This window comes from Hypomesus transpacificus, chromosome 23 (assembly GCF_021917145.1).
Source record: "Hypomesus transpacificus isolate Combined female chromosome 23, fHypTra1, whole genome shotgun sequence".
NCBI classification, from domain to species: domain Eukaryota; kingdom Metazoa; phylum Chordata; class Actinopteri; order Osmeriformes; family Osmeridae; genus Hypomesus; species Hypomesus transpacificus.
In genome coordinates, this window is record NC_061082.1 from 18,521,136 (window position 1) to 18,539,250 (window position 18,115).

The 18,115-nt window shown below is 42.5% G+C and overlaps 2 protein-coding genes across 4 annotated transcripts in view; both read right to left on the reverse strand.

Moving 5' to 3' along the window:
• LOC124484957 (NLR family CARD domain-containing protein 3-like) overlaps window positions 1-18,115 on the reverse strand; it is an 80,508-nt gene that overhangs the window by 21,017 nt on the left and 41,376 nt on the right. The window lies entirely within an intron of this gene.
• The window catches only part of LOC124484960 (butyrophilin subfamily 1 member A1-like), a 53,930-nt gene continuing 41,310 nt past the window's right edge, over window positions 5,496-18,115 (reverse strand). The window contains exons 2-9 of one of the 2 annotated variants that reach the window (XM_047046122.1): window positions 12,721-12,789; window positions 12,126-12,488; window positions 11,695-11,976; window positions 11,332-11,454; window positions 9,010-9,030; window positions 8,470-8,490; window positions 7,898-7,912; window positions 5,496-6,687 (exon numbers count right to left, since the gene is read on the reverse strand). In XM_047046122.1, coding sequence (XP_046902078.1) covers window positions 6,158-6,687; window positions 7,898-7,912; window positions 8,470-8,490; window positions 9,010-9,030; window positions 11,332-11,454; window positions 11,695-11,976; window positions 12,126-12,488; window positions 12,721-12,789 — 1,424 coding nt within the window. In that variant the 3' untranslated portion in view covers window positions 5,496-6,157. The remainder of the gene's footprint in view (window positions 6,688-7,897; window positions 7,913-8,469; window positions 8,491-9,009; window positions 9,031-11,331; window positions 11,455-11,694; window positions 11,977-12,125; window positions 12,489-12,720; window positions 12,790-18,115) is intronic. The other variant, XM_047046123.1, reaches the window with a different exon arrangement.

Consider the following 18,115-nt stretch of genomic DNA (forward strand, 5'->3'; position numbering starts at 1 on the left):
GAAGACACAAAGTTAGGCCAACACGATTGGATAGGAATGGTCAATCTATGTTGAGCACAAAATGTGTGGTTTGATTGGGTGTATTGAGCATTATGGACGTGAATGTACGGAGATGTGTCATCACTGTTGAAAGTTTTCTGGAAATTGGGGGCAAACTCGCAAATTCTTGCCGAACTGGTGACGAAGGCTACTATGTTGACACACGTACACAGATGAAACACTTGGGAGAGACTTTGTTATATTCTCTTCAGATTCTTATGGATGTTTATCGGTTATGACATCGTTGGTAGAGGAGTGACGATTGACTTGTTATATTGTTTTACAACTGTGTGTTAACCGATATTTGATGTTAGATTTTACATCTGTCTGATTTGTTTTGAGGATGGAGACATCTGTGTTTTTGAAAATGCTAATGCTAATTCTTTGGCTGAATTCTCCATTTGAAAAGAGGCGCATGCGCTTGAGTCTAGCGGCTCATTCTGCGTGCAGTGGCCCACAACATCATGAGTGATAAAAAAAAAAAGAGAAAACAAAAAATACACTCATCTGAAAGAGAATTTGACGTTGAAAATAGAAATGTATTGGTTTGAAACACATGTGTGTTTCTGTTTCTTTGTCAAAGTTAAGAAAATATTGTGAGTTGGCATACTTTTGATTTGGAAATCATGTACAGACCGAGTTTATCTTATGAGCTTGATTCGATATTGGATTAGTAGGCTATGGCGCTGCTAAATTTCGGTTCTTGGGTCAGATAATTGGTAAAGGCCAGTTTTGGCAACGAAAGCGATATTCATTTGAAGAATTACAATCCAAGGTTATTGAAACGTTTATAGAGTTTTTATGTGTTCAAACGGAAATTTCAGTTTATGTTGTTAAAGGAATGTTTTTTGTTTAGGCCTACGTATTGAATTTATCTGGAAATGTTGCTTCGGTTTTGTGTTGTGTGAATGAGGTTACTGTAATATCTACGTTTGATTGTAACATGTGCGTACTAGATATCCATTGACATGGAAGCAATTGATGGTTTTTATTTTCATTTGTGTGGGAAGTTCACAGATGTGATAATTGTTTAAAGAAATATGTAAAGGGTTATGAAGACGTGATTAGAAAGGTTGATATGATTTTAGTTCCGTTTTAGGCCAGCCTGTTGAACGAAGTCTGTTACAAATTGTTAGGATAGCGTTGGGATCTGAGAGGAAAAGATCAAAGCTGTGACTTTGTTAGCTAGCTAATGGCTAACAACGAAAACGTGGAGAAAGTGCATTTTGCTGTCCTGAGACCGAGGAGAGTCCAGGAAGTTGAATTTGCAATTGTGGTAACGACATTTGTAGCTAACAAATTTACAGACAGATTCAACAGCGATGGCGGCGGGTACAGGCTAGTAAAGGAATTACAGCTTGACATTTGAGATCCAGGATGGGAAGCGTATGACGCATGCGCAGATTCGTAAATTTGAGAAATTGACAAAAACGCAAATTTAGAGTAATACATGATTTTGGAGCGAGTTTTACATACTGATTTGGTTGCTTTTGAAAAATGTTACGTGATGAGTATTTTTGATACATTTGTTAACAAGGTTTTTGTTTGTTTGAGTACATTTTATGTGTTAGAAATTCCGAGGAGAAATGGAGAAAGGTGCATGGGGGCTAAAACAGAGTCCCGTTACGTTGAGATTTTACAGAGGTGATAAGTGAAGAGAAGGTAAGCGCCAACCATCTGTGTTGTCAAAAGAAAAAAAAAAAAGGAAAAGTTTCAGAGTTTTGCTCTGTCCCAGAGCGCTTGTTTGATTCGAGTTTAAAATGCGTGCTGATAGATAAGCTATGTTTATTTGAGTTGATTCATTGAGTAAAACTAAGAGTAAAAGTGAGAAGTGTTACACTAAACCATATACAAACTACAAAATAGTCAAGTTAAATGTTTTCATTTTGGGGTTTTTTGGTCCGCCAATTTGAGATTTGAGATCTGTGCATTACGCATGCCAAGGGTGTTTTGGCTGGTATATGAATATTCAAAGGAGTATTCTGTATTACATGCTTTGATAAGACATTTGAAAAGTTAAAGAACAAGGTTTTGTTTTATGGGGTTATGTTACTTTTGTTAAATTGTGAATTTAAAGGTTTAAAAAGAAAAAGGAACTATGCATATGCTTTGAAGAAGTATATGGGCAAACATTTTAAGTAAAAAAAAAAGTAAAATCTAAGGTTTTTAAGAGTTTGATAGAGTATTGGATGTAATTTGGTTTTGAAATGAGAAAGAGAAAATTATTACAATGTACTTTTATTTGAGTTTGATTGTAATGTGGTTTTAAGTTTTATTTGGGTGTTTTTATCAGAGCCTGTCACAAGGTTTGGGATGAACAGTTAGGCTGTGATGAGGATGTTTTATTGTGGTATTGATGCATGAAGAGGGTTATTATAACTTTTGGGTTTGAAATGATTTGGAAAGACTCATTATGTCTGATAAATTGTGGTTTTGATGGTTTGTGCTAATTAGCCTGTTTTGGACTGCAGCCAAAGCAAGTTATGAAGCTCTACCTATCTAACCTATATAGAAATATACAGGGGGTATACGTTTGGCTAAGATTTATGTTTCATTTTGGAATCATGCAGATTAAATTCTGATTTGGGGTAGTGGATGGTTTTCCTAATGTCTTGGACAAAGAGAGATTTGATTTGGTGAATTTAAATACAGAAAAATAGAAGAGAATCTCAAATATAAAGGTAGTAATTTGAACGGTTCCTAAAGTGTTTTTAAGAAAAGATAATAAGAGATTAAAAGTTGAGGTTATTTTTAATTTGGTTGTTTTTTAAAATAGTTTGATTCTCTAAAGATTGGTTCAAAAGTTGGTTGCTTCAGTGTAAGCTTGTCAATTCATAAAAGGGAAAAGAGTTAAACACATTATCTGATAGTTAATACTTCATTGGTGTTACATATGAATTTGGGAAAGGTATGGTAACAGGGAGTTTCTTATTTTCACCTGTAGAACAACTTGCTGTATGCAAATGTGGGATTCACTCTAACAATGATGATTATTTCACAGAGAAATGCTAGTGCTGAAACTAGCTGGAGAAGGTTTGTAGATTGCCTGCAAGCAATGATGAACTAACTAGAATAAGGGAAGCGCAGGCTTCTTAGAGAGAAAGAGATGACGTTTAGTAATTTATGACTGACTGATGACTGACTGATCCAAACAGAAAGTGACTATGGGGGTTTTATGGTTTTATGACTTTAGTGTCAGAAGTTTGGCTCTGTGGTAAGATTGTGGGGGTTTGATGAAATACTGCTAAGTTGAAAATGTTTGACTGTATTTAACCCAGAGTGAGAATTGTGTTTTGTTTGAGTATATTTGACAAGAATTACAGAATGCAGCAGACGGATGGAGAAAGGAATGGTGGAATGGAGATTTGGACTAATCCACAAGAAAATGCATTTTGGAAAAAGGAAGGATATGAGAATGAAATGGAGGTTGTATGGTCTGCATAACACATTTATCTTGAGATTTTGCTCAGTTAACACATGGAAAGATCATGCCTCTACAGTTTGTGTGATATATTAATTTTAACATACATGGGGATTTGTAATGATTGCATATTCATTTTGTTAGACTCATATGTGGAACAAGTAATATGGGAAAAGGGAATTTAACACGTTAAGCTTCACGTTTAAGGTTAGAGAAACTATTTGAGTATTGATAGAAGGAGTTTTTTAGAGTTACATTTTGGAGAAGTGATACTGTTTCATGATTGTTGATGATTGATAGAAGAAGTTGTTGGAAGAAGTTTTAGACATTTCAGGCAGATTTGGGCTCAGTGGTCAAGCTTTTGGTAATTTAGATTATTCTTCAATTAGATTTTTCTTTTCTTTGAGGATATATAATGATAATGGGTCACACTTGGTTAAGGAAGTTATTTTTGGAGTTGATAGGAGTCAACATTGTGTCAATTACTTCAGTTGAATGAGAAAATGGGATCTTGAAGATGAAGTCGGACGACAAGAAGTCAGTTAACTTTTTAACTGACCTTTGTGAGTGTGCTTGTTTATCACTGTGCAACCCTTTGTAGTGTACTTTGTGTGAGATTCACAGGCAGGTGGAGGTTATTCTTCTTCCGGTGACTGGACCGCTGCATGATTTGATACCAGGGGACTGGATCGTGGTGAAGGACCTGAAACGCAAGTCCTGGTACCATACCAGATTCTCCTGACGACTAATCCGGCGGTTAGGATCGAGGGGAGAGCAACGTGGATACACGCTAACCATGGCGAGCGTGCGCCTTGCCTGGAGACGGAAGGAGAGGATGCGCGTTCTGCGTAGTACCAAGGAAAACTCAGAGTCTGTGCGCATAGTGCAGTTCTTTGAAAGTTGCTGTGAGCAATTTGATCGTCGTTTGCAATTGGTTTGACTAGACTACACTGCCTGAAAGAAGATTGCCTATAGCCAACTGAAGATGGAAGAAGAGGTCAATGTGAATGATAGTATGAAATCAGATTTACAGAAGAAGATATTAATGTGTTTGCTTCTGATGTTCTAAATATAAGGGTATGTTTAGATTGATGGGAATACATTTGCTTTGTGTATGTTTGTATTCGGTATGGATGTTTTTTACTGAGTTGCATTGCATACTTCTTTTGATGTTGATTTTTATTTTTCTCAATGCACTGTTTGAATTATGGTGTTGTTTAAAAAAAAAAAAGAATGGAAATGTAATGGAAATGTTGGTCATATGCATAGATGTATGTGTATGAAATCTATAATCTTCTATGTTCATTGGTAAGAGACAGGAAGGGAAGGTAATTAAGTTGAGTTCAAAGGAATGTGAGGTGCTGATGGCTCTGTGGGCAGCTTGCCCTGGGGGATGGGTGAAGCATTTTATATGGCCTTCTGTCCTCTGGTTACTGTAAGGGGTCAATGAGACAGTTGCTCTGAACTTTGGCTAGAAGGACTGTGTCCTGTTTCATTGTTTGTGTTAATTAAAAGTATTGTTTGAAGATGGTCACACAAAGGACAGTTGACCATTTGACTGGTCAACCCCTGTGGCTTTATTATCTACTGCTCTGGGGAGAGCTGTGACATCAAAGAACAGTGAAACAATCGCTAGGGAGATGTATTGTTTCAAACTGTCACCAAGTTGAGTTGGCCAATCACAGAGTTTGTTTCATTGATTGATTGACCATATAGAATGCCATTTGATCTTAAGTTTATATAAGGCAGTGCATGAGTGCTGGCTGATCATCACTCTTGCGAACGATTTGTGGCTATCACACCCTTCGCCAAGACGGATCACAAAGTACTTTGTTTAAATCATATGTAATTGTATAGTCTAATAAATTGTATTAAAACCATATCCCTTGACTATTCAGATCGACACAGTGCCACTCGAATTCTTCCTTTACACATTCCAAAGATTATTTTTTAATTCTATGTCATCATCACACAAAAAAACCTGTTGTCTTTGTGTGATGTGGGATGGATGGGGCTGCAGAGGATCCAGCGCTTCCTTTTCTTCTGCTGCTGGTGGTGAACCTCTATGGTGGATGGATGGGGTGCATGAGGATGCTTCCTTTGGTGTGGATGGGCATACTAGGATGAACTGGAGTATTGGACATGACTCAAAAACATTGATCAGATGTCAGTGGATCAGATCATATTTCATATACCTGTAAATACTGAACATATCTGTGTGCATACTACATTTTGAATGTGTCTGACACCACAAAGTTCTGGAAAAGTGAAGTTCTATTCTATTTGCTATGCTTTTGCAGTCCCTCAATCTCAACCACAAATGTGTAATGTTAGAGAGGCAAGACACAAGGTTGACTCAGAGAGAGAGGAGGTAGGGAGGGAGGGTGGGGTGAGAGAGATGATCACGCTTGACACACAATTTATATTTTGTGTCATTGTGTGTTACAATATACATACATATATATATTTGTATGTATAATGTATTTCTCCTTATTTAGTCAGTAAGACACAATTTCGTTGATCACATTCAGTTGAACTGAGATCAAAGACAGGATTGTTGTTTGTCAACAATGAAAGCAAAGCAAACATTTTACACACACCAATATTTGCAAACACTCTGGGATATCAATTACAACTATATACAGTTCAATCTTCAATGACATCGATGTGAGCACAGTGTGTGAAAGTTAGTGTGGGCTATTCTACCTGACACAGGGACACTGAGGAGTCAGACCAAACCCTGAACCCAGGATAAAGGGGCTCAGTGAATGTGCTGTGGCATGTGTGCAGGTGGGTCAGTGTGTCAGAGGAGACTCCGTAGAAGGACAGAGTGCCGGCCGGCCAGTCCAGATACACTCCTACTCTGTGGGAGCTGGAGGGGAGGCATACGACAGTTCTCTTATTATTGTGCACGGCAGAGTAACTGTTATTACCACACTCCAGACCCCAGGACTTGTTATTGTATCCAAGCCTATCACCCCCTCCTCTCCTGCTGATTCCTTTATATGTCACTGCAATTGTAACCCCTTCTCCTCCACTCCACTCTGCCTCCCAGTAACAGCGCCCAGACAGACCCTCTTTACACAGCACCTGTGACCAGACCTCAAATCTCTCTGGGTGATCAGGAGGCCGCTGCTCCTGTCTCCTAAATGTCACCTTTCTGTTCTCCTCAGACAGAGAGAGTTTTCTGTGTGCTGTGTTTGGGTCCAGTGTGAGCTGACAGGCATCTGATGGGGGAGACCAAGACACAATATATTACTGATCATCATCATTCACATTAGAATGTCTCCCTCTTCCTGCCCTCCCCCTTCCTCCCTCTACACCCCTCCTCGCTCTCTCTCCACCCTTTTTACCTCTCTCTTTCTATCTCTATTTCTGTTCCAACCTCTCTACCCTGCTCTCTGTCCCTGCCTCCATCCCTCTCTTCCTTTCATTCTGTTCTCCCTCCCTCACATGCTACCTCTCTCCCTCCAAATCCCTCTCTCCATCATCCCTCATCTTCTTTCCCCTGATATGCCCCCATCACTCCATCTTTCTATCCTCCTCCTGTTCGCTTCACATTTTGGGGATGGAAAAAAGGGAGGAGATAAGGAAGAAAATGTGAAAGGTGAGGGGGAGAGAAGAGGAGAGGGGGGAGGAGAAGAGAGGACAAAAGAGGCGAAGACAGGAGGAGAATGGAGAAGAGCTGAGATGACAAGGGAGGGAGGAGAGGGAAAACACACACTTCCACAGAATCAGAGACTGGAGCTTAGAGCAGATACTGGGAAAGAGAAGGGAGAGCAAAGGTAAGGAGGGGGGGAAAGGTGGTGAGGACAAGAGAAGAGGAGAAGAGGGGAAGAGGGAGGAGGAGAGCAGAGGAGAGGGGGGAGGAGGAGAGGGGCAGTCTGGTGGAGTAGAGGAGAGGGAGGAGGGGAAGAGTGGATGAGAGGAAGGAGGGGAAAAGGGGAGGAGCAGGGAGGAAGATATGAGAGAAAAGGAGAGGTCAAGAGGAGAGGGGATGAAAGGAGATGAGGAAATGGGACCCCATGAAACTAACCCTACTTGCCTTGGGGGGAATGTCCTTGTACTTACTGTAAGTCGTTCTGGATAAGAGCGTCTGCTAAATGACTAAATGTATGTAAAATGATGACTGTTCATCAGAAGTCTTATGTTAACAGTTGTAATTTAACACCACTTTACATCTTACCTTAAGACCACTCTGCAGTAGCAACTGAGTTTACAATGAGTCAGATGGTGTTTTAAATGTACAATGTTATCTGATGAGAACATGCACTGACCATCTCAAAACATTAGCCTTTTAAGAATATGTTAACCTTTCTATACATGCTCCTGTCCTGACAGTGCAGTTAAATCCCCTCTGCAGGAATCCTTCGGACAGTTCCACCACGCTGCACAGCTGTTCTACCATGACAGTTGTGCTTCAACAATATTACTTACCCTTTATGAGCGTTTCTGTAAATGGAGTGAGACATGAGACAGTGAGAACATCAGACATATGAACACCATAATCTGAACATGAACTTGGATCTATAGTGACCAGCTGTAAGGACACCCTACCACTACCTACTCTCCCTCTGATGACGACACTAAACAGTCCTGACCCTACTCCTCAGTCAAAAAACTACGAGTGTGAACAGTAGGGGGCAGCACAGCACAGAGATATGAATGGGAAGACTGGAGATTGTAAATAAGGCTTTCGGTCCCATTTGTGGTCAGAGATACTGATATGAAGAGATACAGCAGTACATCACTGTTCTTTATGCTTTGTAACAACCATGTACATGTGACAACCCCTTCAACTCTGTATGACATCAAGGTATTAAGGTCTTTATCAGTGTTCTAATAACAGCTGAACAAGGAGACATTCCTGAACAGTCTCCTGTCCTGACAGTGCAGTTAAATCCACTCTGCAGGAATCCTTCTGACAGTTCCACCACGCTGCACAGCTGTTCTACCATGACAGTTGTGCCTCAACATCATCATATTGTGATAAACTGGATACTACTTACCCTTCTCACCCTCGAGCTTAACTGTAAATGAAGTGAGATGAGAGACAGTGAGAACAGAACATCAGAATCTGAATAAGAACTTGGATCTATAGTGAGCAGCTGTAAGGGCACCCTACCACTACCTACTGTACTCTAGTGACTGGGCACCCTACCACTACCTACTGTACTCTAGTGACTGGGCACCCTACCACTACCTACTGTACTCTAGTGACTGGGCACCCTACCACTACCTACTGTACTCTAGTGACTGGGCACCCTACCACTACCTACTGTACTCTAGTGACTGGGCACCCTACCACTACCTACTGTACTCTAGTGACTGGGCACCCTACCACTACCTACTGTACTCTAGTGAAGAGAAGCACATGGAGTATTAGATGGAAAGACATCTGGAGATTATAAATATTGTTTCTCTGTCCTGACTCCTAACAGTGCAGTTAAATCCACTCTGCAGGGATCGTTCTGATAGTTCCACCACACAGCACAGCTGTTCGAGTTGTGCTTCAACTTTATCACAGTGATACACTGGATGTTACTTACCTATCATGAAATTGACAGTTTCTGTAAATGAAGTGAGATGAGAGGCAGTGAGAATCAGACATATGAACACCAGAATCTGAACAAGAACATGGATCTATAGTGACCAGCTGAATCAGCTGAACTCTAGCCACCAGGGGGGCCTTGTCGTATAGTACAATTAAAAAAATATAATTAAAATAAATCATTTGTCATTGCAAACGAATGACAATTCAAATCAAGCTTGAAAACACAATTCTTAAATTCTATTCTTCATAGCTAAATGTTATCTTAAATCCTGCATGGAACATATGATTCAGGTCATGTTTCTGTCAGGAGAATTTGTCGTGTGGTGGAGTGTGTATGATTGAGCGGATCTATGATTGAACGGGGGCTTATTACTTGACAGAGGAATTATATACCGTGTCTTCTTAGTTACATTATCAGGGCTTAGAAATACAGTGTCTTGGCAAATTGCAAATGTAGGCAAATGGCTTGTAGAACATCTGCAAGACCCAGTGAAATGTTATAGGCTAGCTAGCAAAATAACGCTAGCATCGCTAACAACATTACTAATTCAACTTTGGTAGTGTAACTCGGGGTCGGGTCGCAGGGGCAGCAACCTAAGCAGGGAGGCCCAGACTTCCCTCTCCCCGGCCACTTCCACCAGCTCTTCCTGGGGGACCCCGAGGCGTTCCCAGGCCAGCCGAGAGACATAGTCCCTCCAGCGTGTCCTGGGTCTTCCCCGGGGCCTCTTCCCAGTGGGACGTGCCCAGAACACCTCACCAGGGAGGCATCCAGGAGGCATCCTAATCAGATGCCCGAGCCACCTCAGCTGGCTCCTCTCGACGCGGAGGAGCAGAGGTTCTACTCTGAGCCCCTCCCGGATGACCGAGCTTCTCACCCTATCTCCAAGGGAGAGCCCGGACACCCTGCGGAGAAAGCTCATTTCGGCCGCTTGTATTCGCGATCTCGTTCTTTCGGTCACTACCCATAGTTCGTGACCATAGGTGAGGGTAGGAACCTAGATCGACTGGTAAATAGAGAGCTTCGCCTTTCGACTCAGCTCATTCTTCACCACGACGGACCGATGCAGAGCCCACATCACTGCGGACGCCGCACCGATCTGCCTGTCGATCTCGCGCTCCATTCTTCCCTCGCTCGTGAACAAGACCCCGAGATACTTGAACTCCTCCGCCTGGGTCAAGATCTCCTCCCCGACCCGGAGATGGCACTCCACCCTTTTCCGGTCGATAACCATGGCCTCAGATTTGGAGGTGCTGATTCGCATCCCAGCCACTTCACATTCGGTTGCGAACCGCTCCAGTGAGAGCTGAAGGTCGCGGCCCGATGAAGCCAACAGGACCACATCATCTGCAAAAAGCAGCGACCCGATCCTGAGGTCACCAAACCGGACCCCCTCAAAGCCCTGGCTGCGCCTAGAAATTCTGTCCATATAAGTAATGAACAGAATCGATGACAAAGGGCAGCCCTGGCGGAGTCCAACCCTCACCGGAAACAAGTTCGACTTACTACCGGCGATGCGGACCAAACTCTGGCACCGGTGGTACAGGGACCGGACCGCCCCGATCAGGGAATCCGGTACCCTGTACTCTCGGAGCACCCCCCACATGAGCCCCCAAGGGACACGGTCGAACGCCATTTCCAAATCCACAAAACATGTGTAGACTGGTTGGACGAACTCCCATGTACCCTCCAGGACCCTGCGGAGGGTATAGAGCTGGTCCACTGTTCCACGGCCAGGACGAAAACCACATTGCTCCTCCTGAATCCGAGGTTCGACAATCCGACAGACCCTCCTCTCCAGGACCCCTGAATAAACTTTCCCAGGGAGGCTGAGGCCGTTTTTCAATTGGTAAAACCTTGTCTAGTGATGCCATCACTCCGGCCCCACTCCCATCCATCCTCCCTGACGCGTATCGTTACGGTTGGGCCCCCCGGCCCAGCTATCCGTAGCCTATCTGAGAAAACTTTTTAGAAAAGACGGGCTATGGACACAACCAACTCTATTTAGGAGGGGAGAACTCCCTCACATTGTACAACCAGAGAGGCTCTGGTACAACCCATGCAGAGGCTGCGATGTCAGAATGTGGAACATGTGTAGCTCATTTTAATAGACTACTACTAATTGTTTTCTTCATCCCGAGTTGTATGTTAGGAATGTCGCAATAATTTACTTGTGGCCGTCGCGGACCAGTGTTCCGCGGACCACACTTTGACAACGACTGATCTACACGTAAGACTTGGTACAAGATTTGACTAATGACATGACTATGAATAATAATTCAATGGAACATGTCTGTCCTGTATTCATCCATCATTTACCTTTATGTCTCTTCACCAGGACACAGATGGCCACAGCTAATCCCACGACAGAGACACCAAACAGCACACCAAACACCCCGGCCAAGGACCATTTCCGTGAGTGATCTTGATAGAACAGCTCACCTGAAACATGCATGTTTAAAGCATTGCTGTTATTTTACAATTGTTTATAGCTAGTGCTGCAATATATGTCTATCACTATGTATATATTGGTTTGAAGTGTAGAATATTGTCCTTTTTGTTGTGGTGTTTGTGTGATGTTGTTGTCCTTCCTCTCTTATTCACTAGTAGAAATTCCCACATTCCCAGAAAATCCCAAACCTTGTGGATTCTCAGAGGAAGATGTGAGGCTGAATAACTCACCAGGAACATGAATCCTTGCCGTCTTATCTCCCTCCATGTATTTCTGTTTAACTCTACAGTTAAAGAGGTTTCTATATGTCTTCTGAACAGTGACCCTCAGTCTGATTGTGTAGAGCCCCACAGAGTCTGTGGTCGTCTCTGGAGGATCAGCAGAGAGAGAGACTCCTTCACTGTCCAGCCACACCACCTCTGGTTGAGGGTACCAGCCTTGTGTCTCACACACCAGTACCATCCCTGCCCCTCTGTGTCCCTCAATGGAGACCACTGGATGGGATCCTACAGCTACAAACACACAGATACAGATTCAATCATGTTTTCAGAAGGACAGGTAAACTACAGATTCACAGATTCAGTCATGTTTCAGTCATTCAGTCAGCTTAATTTAGTTACATCAGCAAGTTACAAAAACTAGACTTGATAAGTAAATTCACCTTTAACACTGACTGTGATGTTGGAATCATCATACCATTCCAAGGTACGTGACCAAACAAAACATTTGTAAGTTCCTTCATCAGTGCCTTTAACCCAGAGCAGCTTTAAGGAGGTGTTGCCTGTCTTCAGTTCCTCTTTAAACAGAGCTGTTCTTGCCTTGAAGGAGGGATTCTGATTTTCATTGTCATCTCTGCCGTCTTTGTAAAGATGGATGTTGCGTTGGTCTCTGTCTACTGAGAGTTTCAACCACTCCACTGTCCAGCCCTCAGCACTGATGCTGGGGTCGACGTAGCACGGCAGAACTACACTTTCACCAGCCACAGCAGTGATGTGATGAACTGGAGTAATGACTTTATGAGTAACTGAAGAGAAGAGAACAGATAAAGAGTGAATCTCAGAAGACAAACATCCGCTCTCCTCAACTTGTTCTGGTCTGATGGAGGCCTGCAATCTAGTTGTTCTGCATCACTTTAAGCTGTTACTATCAGTCCTACTATTAACTATTACTATGACTATTATAGTGTACCTAAGAGACAAAACCTTACAGATAACTAGATGGTAAAACACACAACTTCATGACAGTAATTAGTTTACCGCAGTTTGCTGTGTGGAGCAGTAGGAGAATCCTCCAGAACACACAGTCAGGCAGGGTCAGCATCATTCCTGAGGACAACATCCAGAACACAGTCAGGCAGGGTCAGCATCATTCCTGAAGACAACATTCAGAACACAGTCAGGCAGGGTCAGCATCATTCCTGAAGACAACATCCAGAACACAGTCAGGCAGGGTCAGCATCATTCCTGAGGACAACATCCTGAACACAGTCAGGCAGGGTCAGCATCATTCCTGAGGACAACATCCAGAACACAGCCAGGCAGGGTCAGCATCATTCCTGAGGACAACATCCTGAACACAGTCAGGCAGGGTCAGCATCATTCCTGAGGACAACATCCTGAACACAGTCAGGCAGGGTCAGCATCATTCCTGAGGACAACATCCAGACCACAGTCAGGCAGGGTCAGCATCATTCCTGAGGACAACATCCTGAACACAGTCAGGCAGGGTCAGCATCATTCCTGAGGACAACATCCTGAACACACAGTCAGGCAGGGTCAGCATCATTCCTGAGGACAACATCCAGAACACAGTCAGGCAGGGTCAGCATCATTCCTGAGGACAACATCCTGAACACAGTCAGGCAGGGTCAGCATCATTCCTGAGGACAACATCCAGAACACAGTCAGGCAGGGTCAGCATCATTCCTGAAGACAACATCCAGAACACAGTCAGGCAGGGTCAGCATCATTCCTGAGGACAACATCCTGAACACAGTCAGGCAGGGTCAGCATCATTCCTGAGGACAACATCCTGAACACAGTCAGGCAGGGTCAGCATCATCCCTGAAGACAACATCCAGAATGTAGAGCACTCGCTCATAAACTTTCATGGTCATTACGTCCAGGGATGGGCAAAGATACATAAACATGTATTTTAAAATAAAATAACAAATACCTTAACTGTAAGTGTATCTAAATAAATTACAAAATACAGCAGCCACAACATGTATCAAAATAAACTATAGTAGTTTTACATTTTAAAAATACTCAAAATACTCACAAGGGAGCGTTAAATCCCTTGACCAACCTACCAGCTATCTACCGGCCTATTTGATCTATTGCTTCACCAGTACACTAATTCAGTTGATTAAGTAGACAACATTTGATAGCAACAGCTTTTTTCTGCTTACAATCCATGCATGAATCTGACATATGCAATCAGTTGACAAATCAAATATCACTGTGATCATCCAGATGAAGGTTGGTTTTAAAGTAACAAAGAGTTTAATGTTTGATGGGAGTCAGATGGCTGAGCGGTAAGGGAGTCGGGCTAGTAATCAGAAGGTTGCCGGATTGATTCCCCGCCGTGCTAAATGACGTTGTGTCCTTGGGCAAGGCACTTCACCCTACTTGCCTTGGGGGTAATGTCCCTGTACTTACTGTAAGTCGCTCTGGATAAGAGCGTCTGCTAAATGACTAAATGTAAATGTAATGTAAATGTATTGAATTAAGGTTTATGTCATCATAGGTTGTCATAGGCTACCCATCTCTTTGACCCACAATCAAAAGCTGTCAGCACTAGCTCCCCAGTCTATAGAGGACTAAGATACTCTAAATAGGATATAAACATTTGATATGTTCATTTAAACCCTTGATTACACATGTATAGTTTTCTTGTCAAATGTCATAGCCTGTCTCCTTCCCTGGCCACTGTTAACTGATAACACAGTACATCCTCTTCTTGTGAATCAACACAGGTGGGAGGTCCTTAAGCACTGACTGTTTAGACAGTGTTGCTAACACAGGTTAGCCTCTGATCACATTTACAGACACACTAGACACCTCTTAGTGCTCCACGGCCCAACGTCATAATGCTGCTTGCTAAAGCTTGCTCATGCCTGCATGGCCAGAAGTTAGTTTTTTGTAAGATGCGACTTAGAAATGTCTGAGACACTAGTGTAGGTCTGAGGTCAAAATGTTGCCATTTCTATAAACCATCTACAGACTAAGCAAACCCTATCTAGAACCATGAATGCGGCGTCTTCTGTCTGTGCTTGCGAAGGCTGTGTTGATGTCACCTCCTGATGTTCCTTGTGAGGGTAAAACCTCCCATATTGTGATACTATTTAACTGCCCTTCATTCCTGTATTTATGGTCCAGTCCTCTGAGATGCTCAACTTGAGTGTATCAGACAACTGCACCTAATAGATCTGGATGAATGTTTGATTTGGTCTTTTTACTTGGCAGTTGACTTTATTGACTTTCACAGCAATTGGGTAAGATAAGAGACTTCTTCAGTATTCAAAGATCCACTTTTCCCCCTGAGGTTCAGCCTCCTGGTCCAGATGTATGAAGGGACACATGAACATGGTGCAGAAACATGTGTACGGGTGTTTCTACACAGTTTCAGATTGATGAAAGAACATGTGTAAGAATCTGCGTACCTTCGGTGCACTTTAGAACCCGTGTGTAGGCCTACGCCATGTTTTAAGATTAGATACGGCAACACAGAGTGACCAAAAGGCAAAGAGAAAGTGCATGCATAACACATTACAGTTTTACTGTGTCTTCAATGGGAGTAAATTGTATAGGTTATCTAAAATGATGGCAATTATTTCCTTTTAGCCTATTTAGCCAGAAAGAAAATGTGTGAATTTGGCCCACAAAAAAATATCATGTTAAGATGGGCACAATGAGTTAATTATTTTGGGGAAATCTTTTTATTATTTTACTCGATCTATGTTGAAATAACTGCTAGTTATTCCATCCATCCATCATCTGCCACTTTTCCGGGAGTCGGGTCTCGGGGGCGGCAACCAAGGCAGGCCCAGACTTCTCCCTCTCCCCGGCCACTTCCACCAGCTCTTCCTGGGGGACCCCGAGGCGTTCCCAGGCCAGCCGAGAGACATAGTACCTCCAGTGTGTCATGGGTCTTCTCCGGGGCCTCTTCCCAGTGGGGAATAACTGCTAGTTATTGCTGTACCGGTACGCCGTACCGGTAAGAAATTACAACACACGCACAGGCCCGTTGCGACAAGGCAAGCAAAACAAGCAATTGCTTGGGGCCCAAGACAACGACTGGTTAACAATAAAATGCAACGACAAACGTGTGAGCGCCCCTTTGATAGTCAATGCAGTAAAGTGCATTGACACTGTTATCGGGATCCCCCTCAAGGGGCCCCTCTCATGATCTGTGCTGCTGGCAAAATACAAAAACCTCGTCGGTCGGCAGTCATCATGAAGCGGAATTATTCTTCAGGAAGCCAAAAAAGGAAGAAGAGAAAGGTAGATAGTGGTAAGTGATAAATTAAACTGGATAAAATAGCTCTACTTGTCTTGGTGTAATTTTGCAGCAGGTAGGCTAGCAAAAATATGTTTATGTTAGTCCGTTAGACAGAGACTTAGTTTTAACATGCCGCAGTGCTGTGTCCCGTGTTGTTTAAATAGATCGGAGTTTAAAAAACAAGTGACATTCTAGCGGGAGCGGTCTGCGGGACACATTTTTTTCTGCCCAAATCAACAAAGCTGCCATATGATGGCACGTGTCTCTGCCGATTGGGCACTCGCATGTGCTGTACCTGACTGCCTGACCCTCATCAAAAACAGATGCAGGTGGGTTAAAGGGTGATACTAGAGTGATAAGAAGTCCTAGTGAAAGCTTGATAAGTAGACTATAATTAGGGTGACCAGACTTTTTTTACCCGGACATGTCCTCTTTTTGAGACCTAAAAAATGCGTCCGGCAGGGATTCCAAAATCGTCCGGGATTTTGCCTCGTTGGATATTTGTGTTTCTCTGGGTCTTTGACTAAATAATTATTACGCCCGGCCTTACGAGTTTTGGAAGGGTAGGCTATCTCCCTTACGTTCCACCTTCTTGCGCGAGCTCTGACCGTAGAGAGAACTGTCATTGGTCAACCACCTTTTCAGTGTTGCCAGATGCACGATAATTATCCTCCAAATACCATGATTGTGAGCCTTTGGTATGATACCATTTCCAATCTGGCAACAATGTGAGCACCTTGCCGCCTTTGTTGAATATATGAGGAGGAATTAAGTGTCTTCATTTTCTTATGTTAATATGTGACCATAAACAATTTATTAATTAGAATGTTGTATTTGTTATCATTATTGCTTTAATATATGGATAAGACACAACCACTGAAAGCCACAGAAGCACTGGAATAAATGCCCCCCCCCCCCCCCCCCCCCCCGCGACGAAGTGTCCTCTTTTTCACAAACTCAAATCAGGTCACCCTACTATAATACAGTAAATAAACAAATGAATAATAAATAATTAGGCTAAGTGAAATTTCCGCGCGCGCATTAGACCTGTATCATAGTACCACCAAGAAATGAAAAATACTTTCACCCCTGCATATAACACACTATTAACCCCTACCAGAACTCTCATGCAACACTGGAGTGAGAGACACAGAGACAGAGAGAGACAAGTGTGTGTGTGTGGTGTGGTGTGTGTTCATTATGCAGAGAGATGGAGAGAGTAATGGACAGAGAGACAGAGGGAGAGAGAGAGGAAGGTGTGTGTAGTGTGTGTATTATGCAGAGAGATGGAGACAGCAATAGAGGGAGAGCTGGTGTGAGACAAATGAGTAGATTAAATAAGTGTCATAAAGTCAGGAAGGGAGGAACTGTCAGAGCTGCTGGTTGAGGTGTTCATACTGAGGACACAACACCAAGTCTAACTCTGGAGTCAACTCAAATCTAACTCCTTAACTCAAGAGACAATGAATAGTGTAATCTTATCTAAAGCATCTTTACTGCCTTCTCTGAAACTGCTCTCTCTGTCATCACATATTAACACCCAGTCCAGTAGACATCTGTAATTTAGACAATGATTAACAGGAATCACCAAGAATCTGTACTCAGGGTTTTTCCTGGGTCAAAATGGGTCTTCGGTGCTCCCCCCCCCCCCCCCCCCCCAAAAAAAAATTAAAATATAAAATAATATATATTCATAAAATATATATACATATATATTCTTAAAAAAAAAAAAAAATCTTTGTATTTATTCCCATATTTTTGTCCTATTTCCCCTAAAGCAATAAAGTTAGAAAGTATGTTCTAAATGGCATAAATGCTGCCAATTAAGAATTGACGTAACAACTTATTGTAAATGGTCAGTAGCCTAGCCTATCGATTAAGGTAGGCCACTCTGAAGTATGTACACTGCCTGCTTCATTTGATTGATAGGCTAAGCATTCTGTAGCAAATATTAACAATAAACCCACTTTTTATTAATTAAAACTACTTCAGCATAATAATGCACCTAAAATACAAACCTGAGAAAGGGCAGCAATCGCTTTCAAATCAACAGACATGTGCAATTTAGCTAGCAGGGGAAGAATACAAACTACGAAAATCACCAGTTAACTTGATTTAAATTTGCAAGAACTATAGACTTATACAATA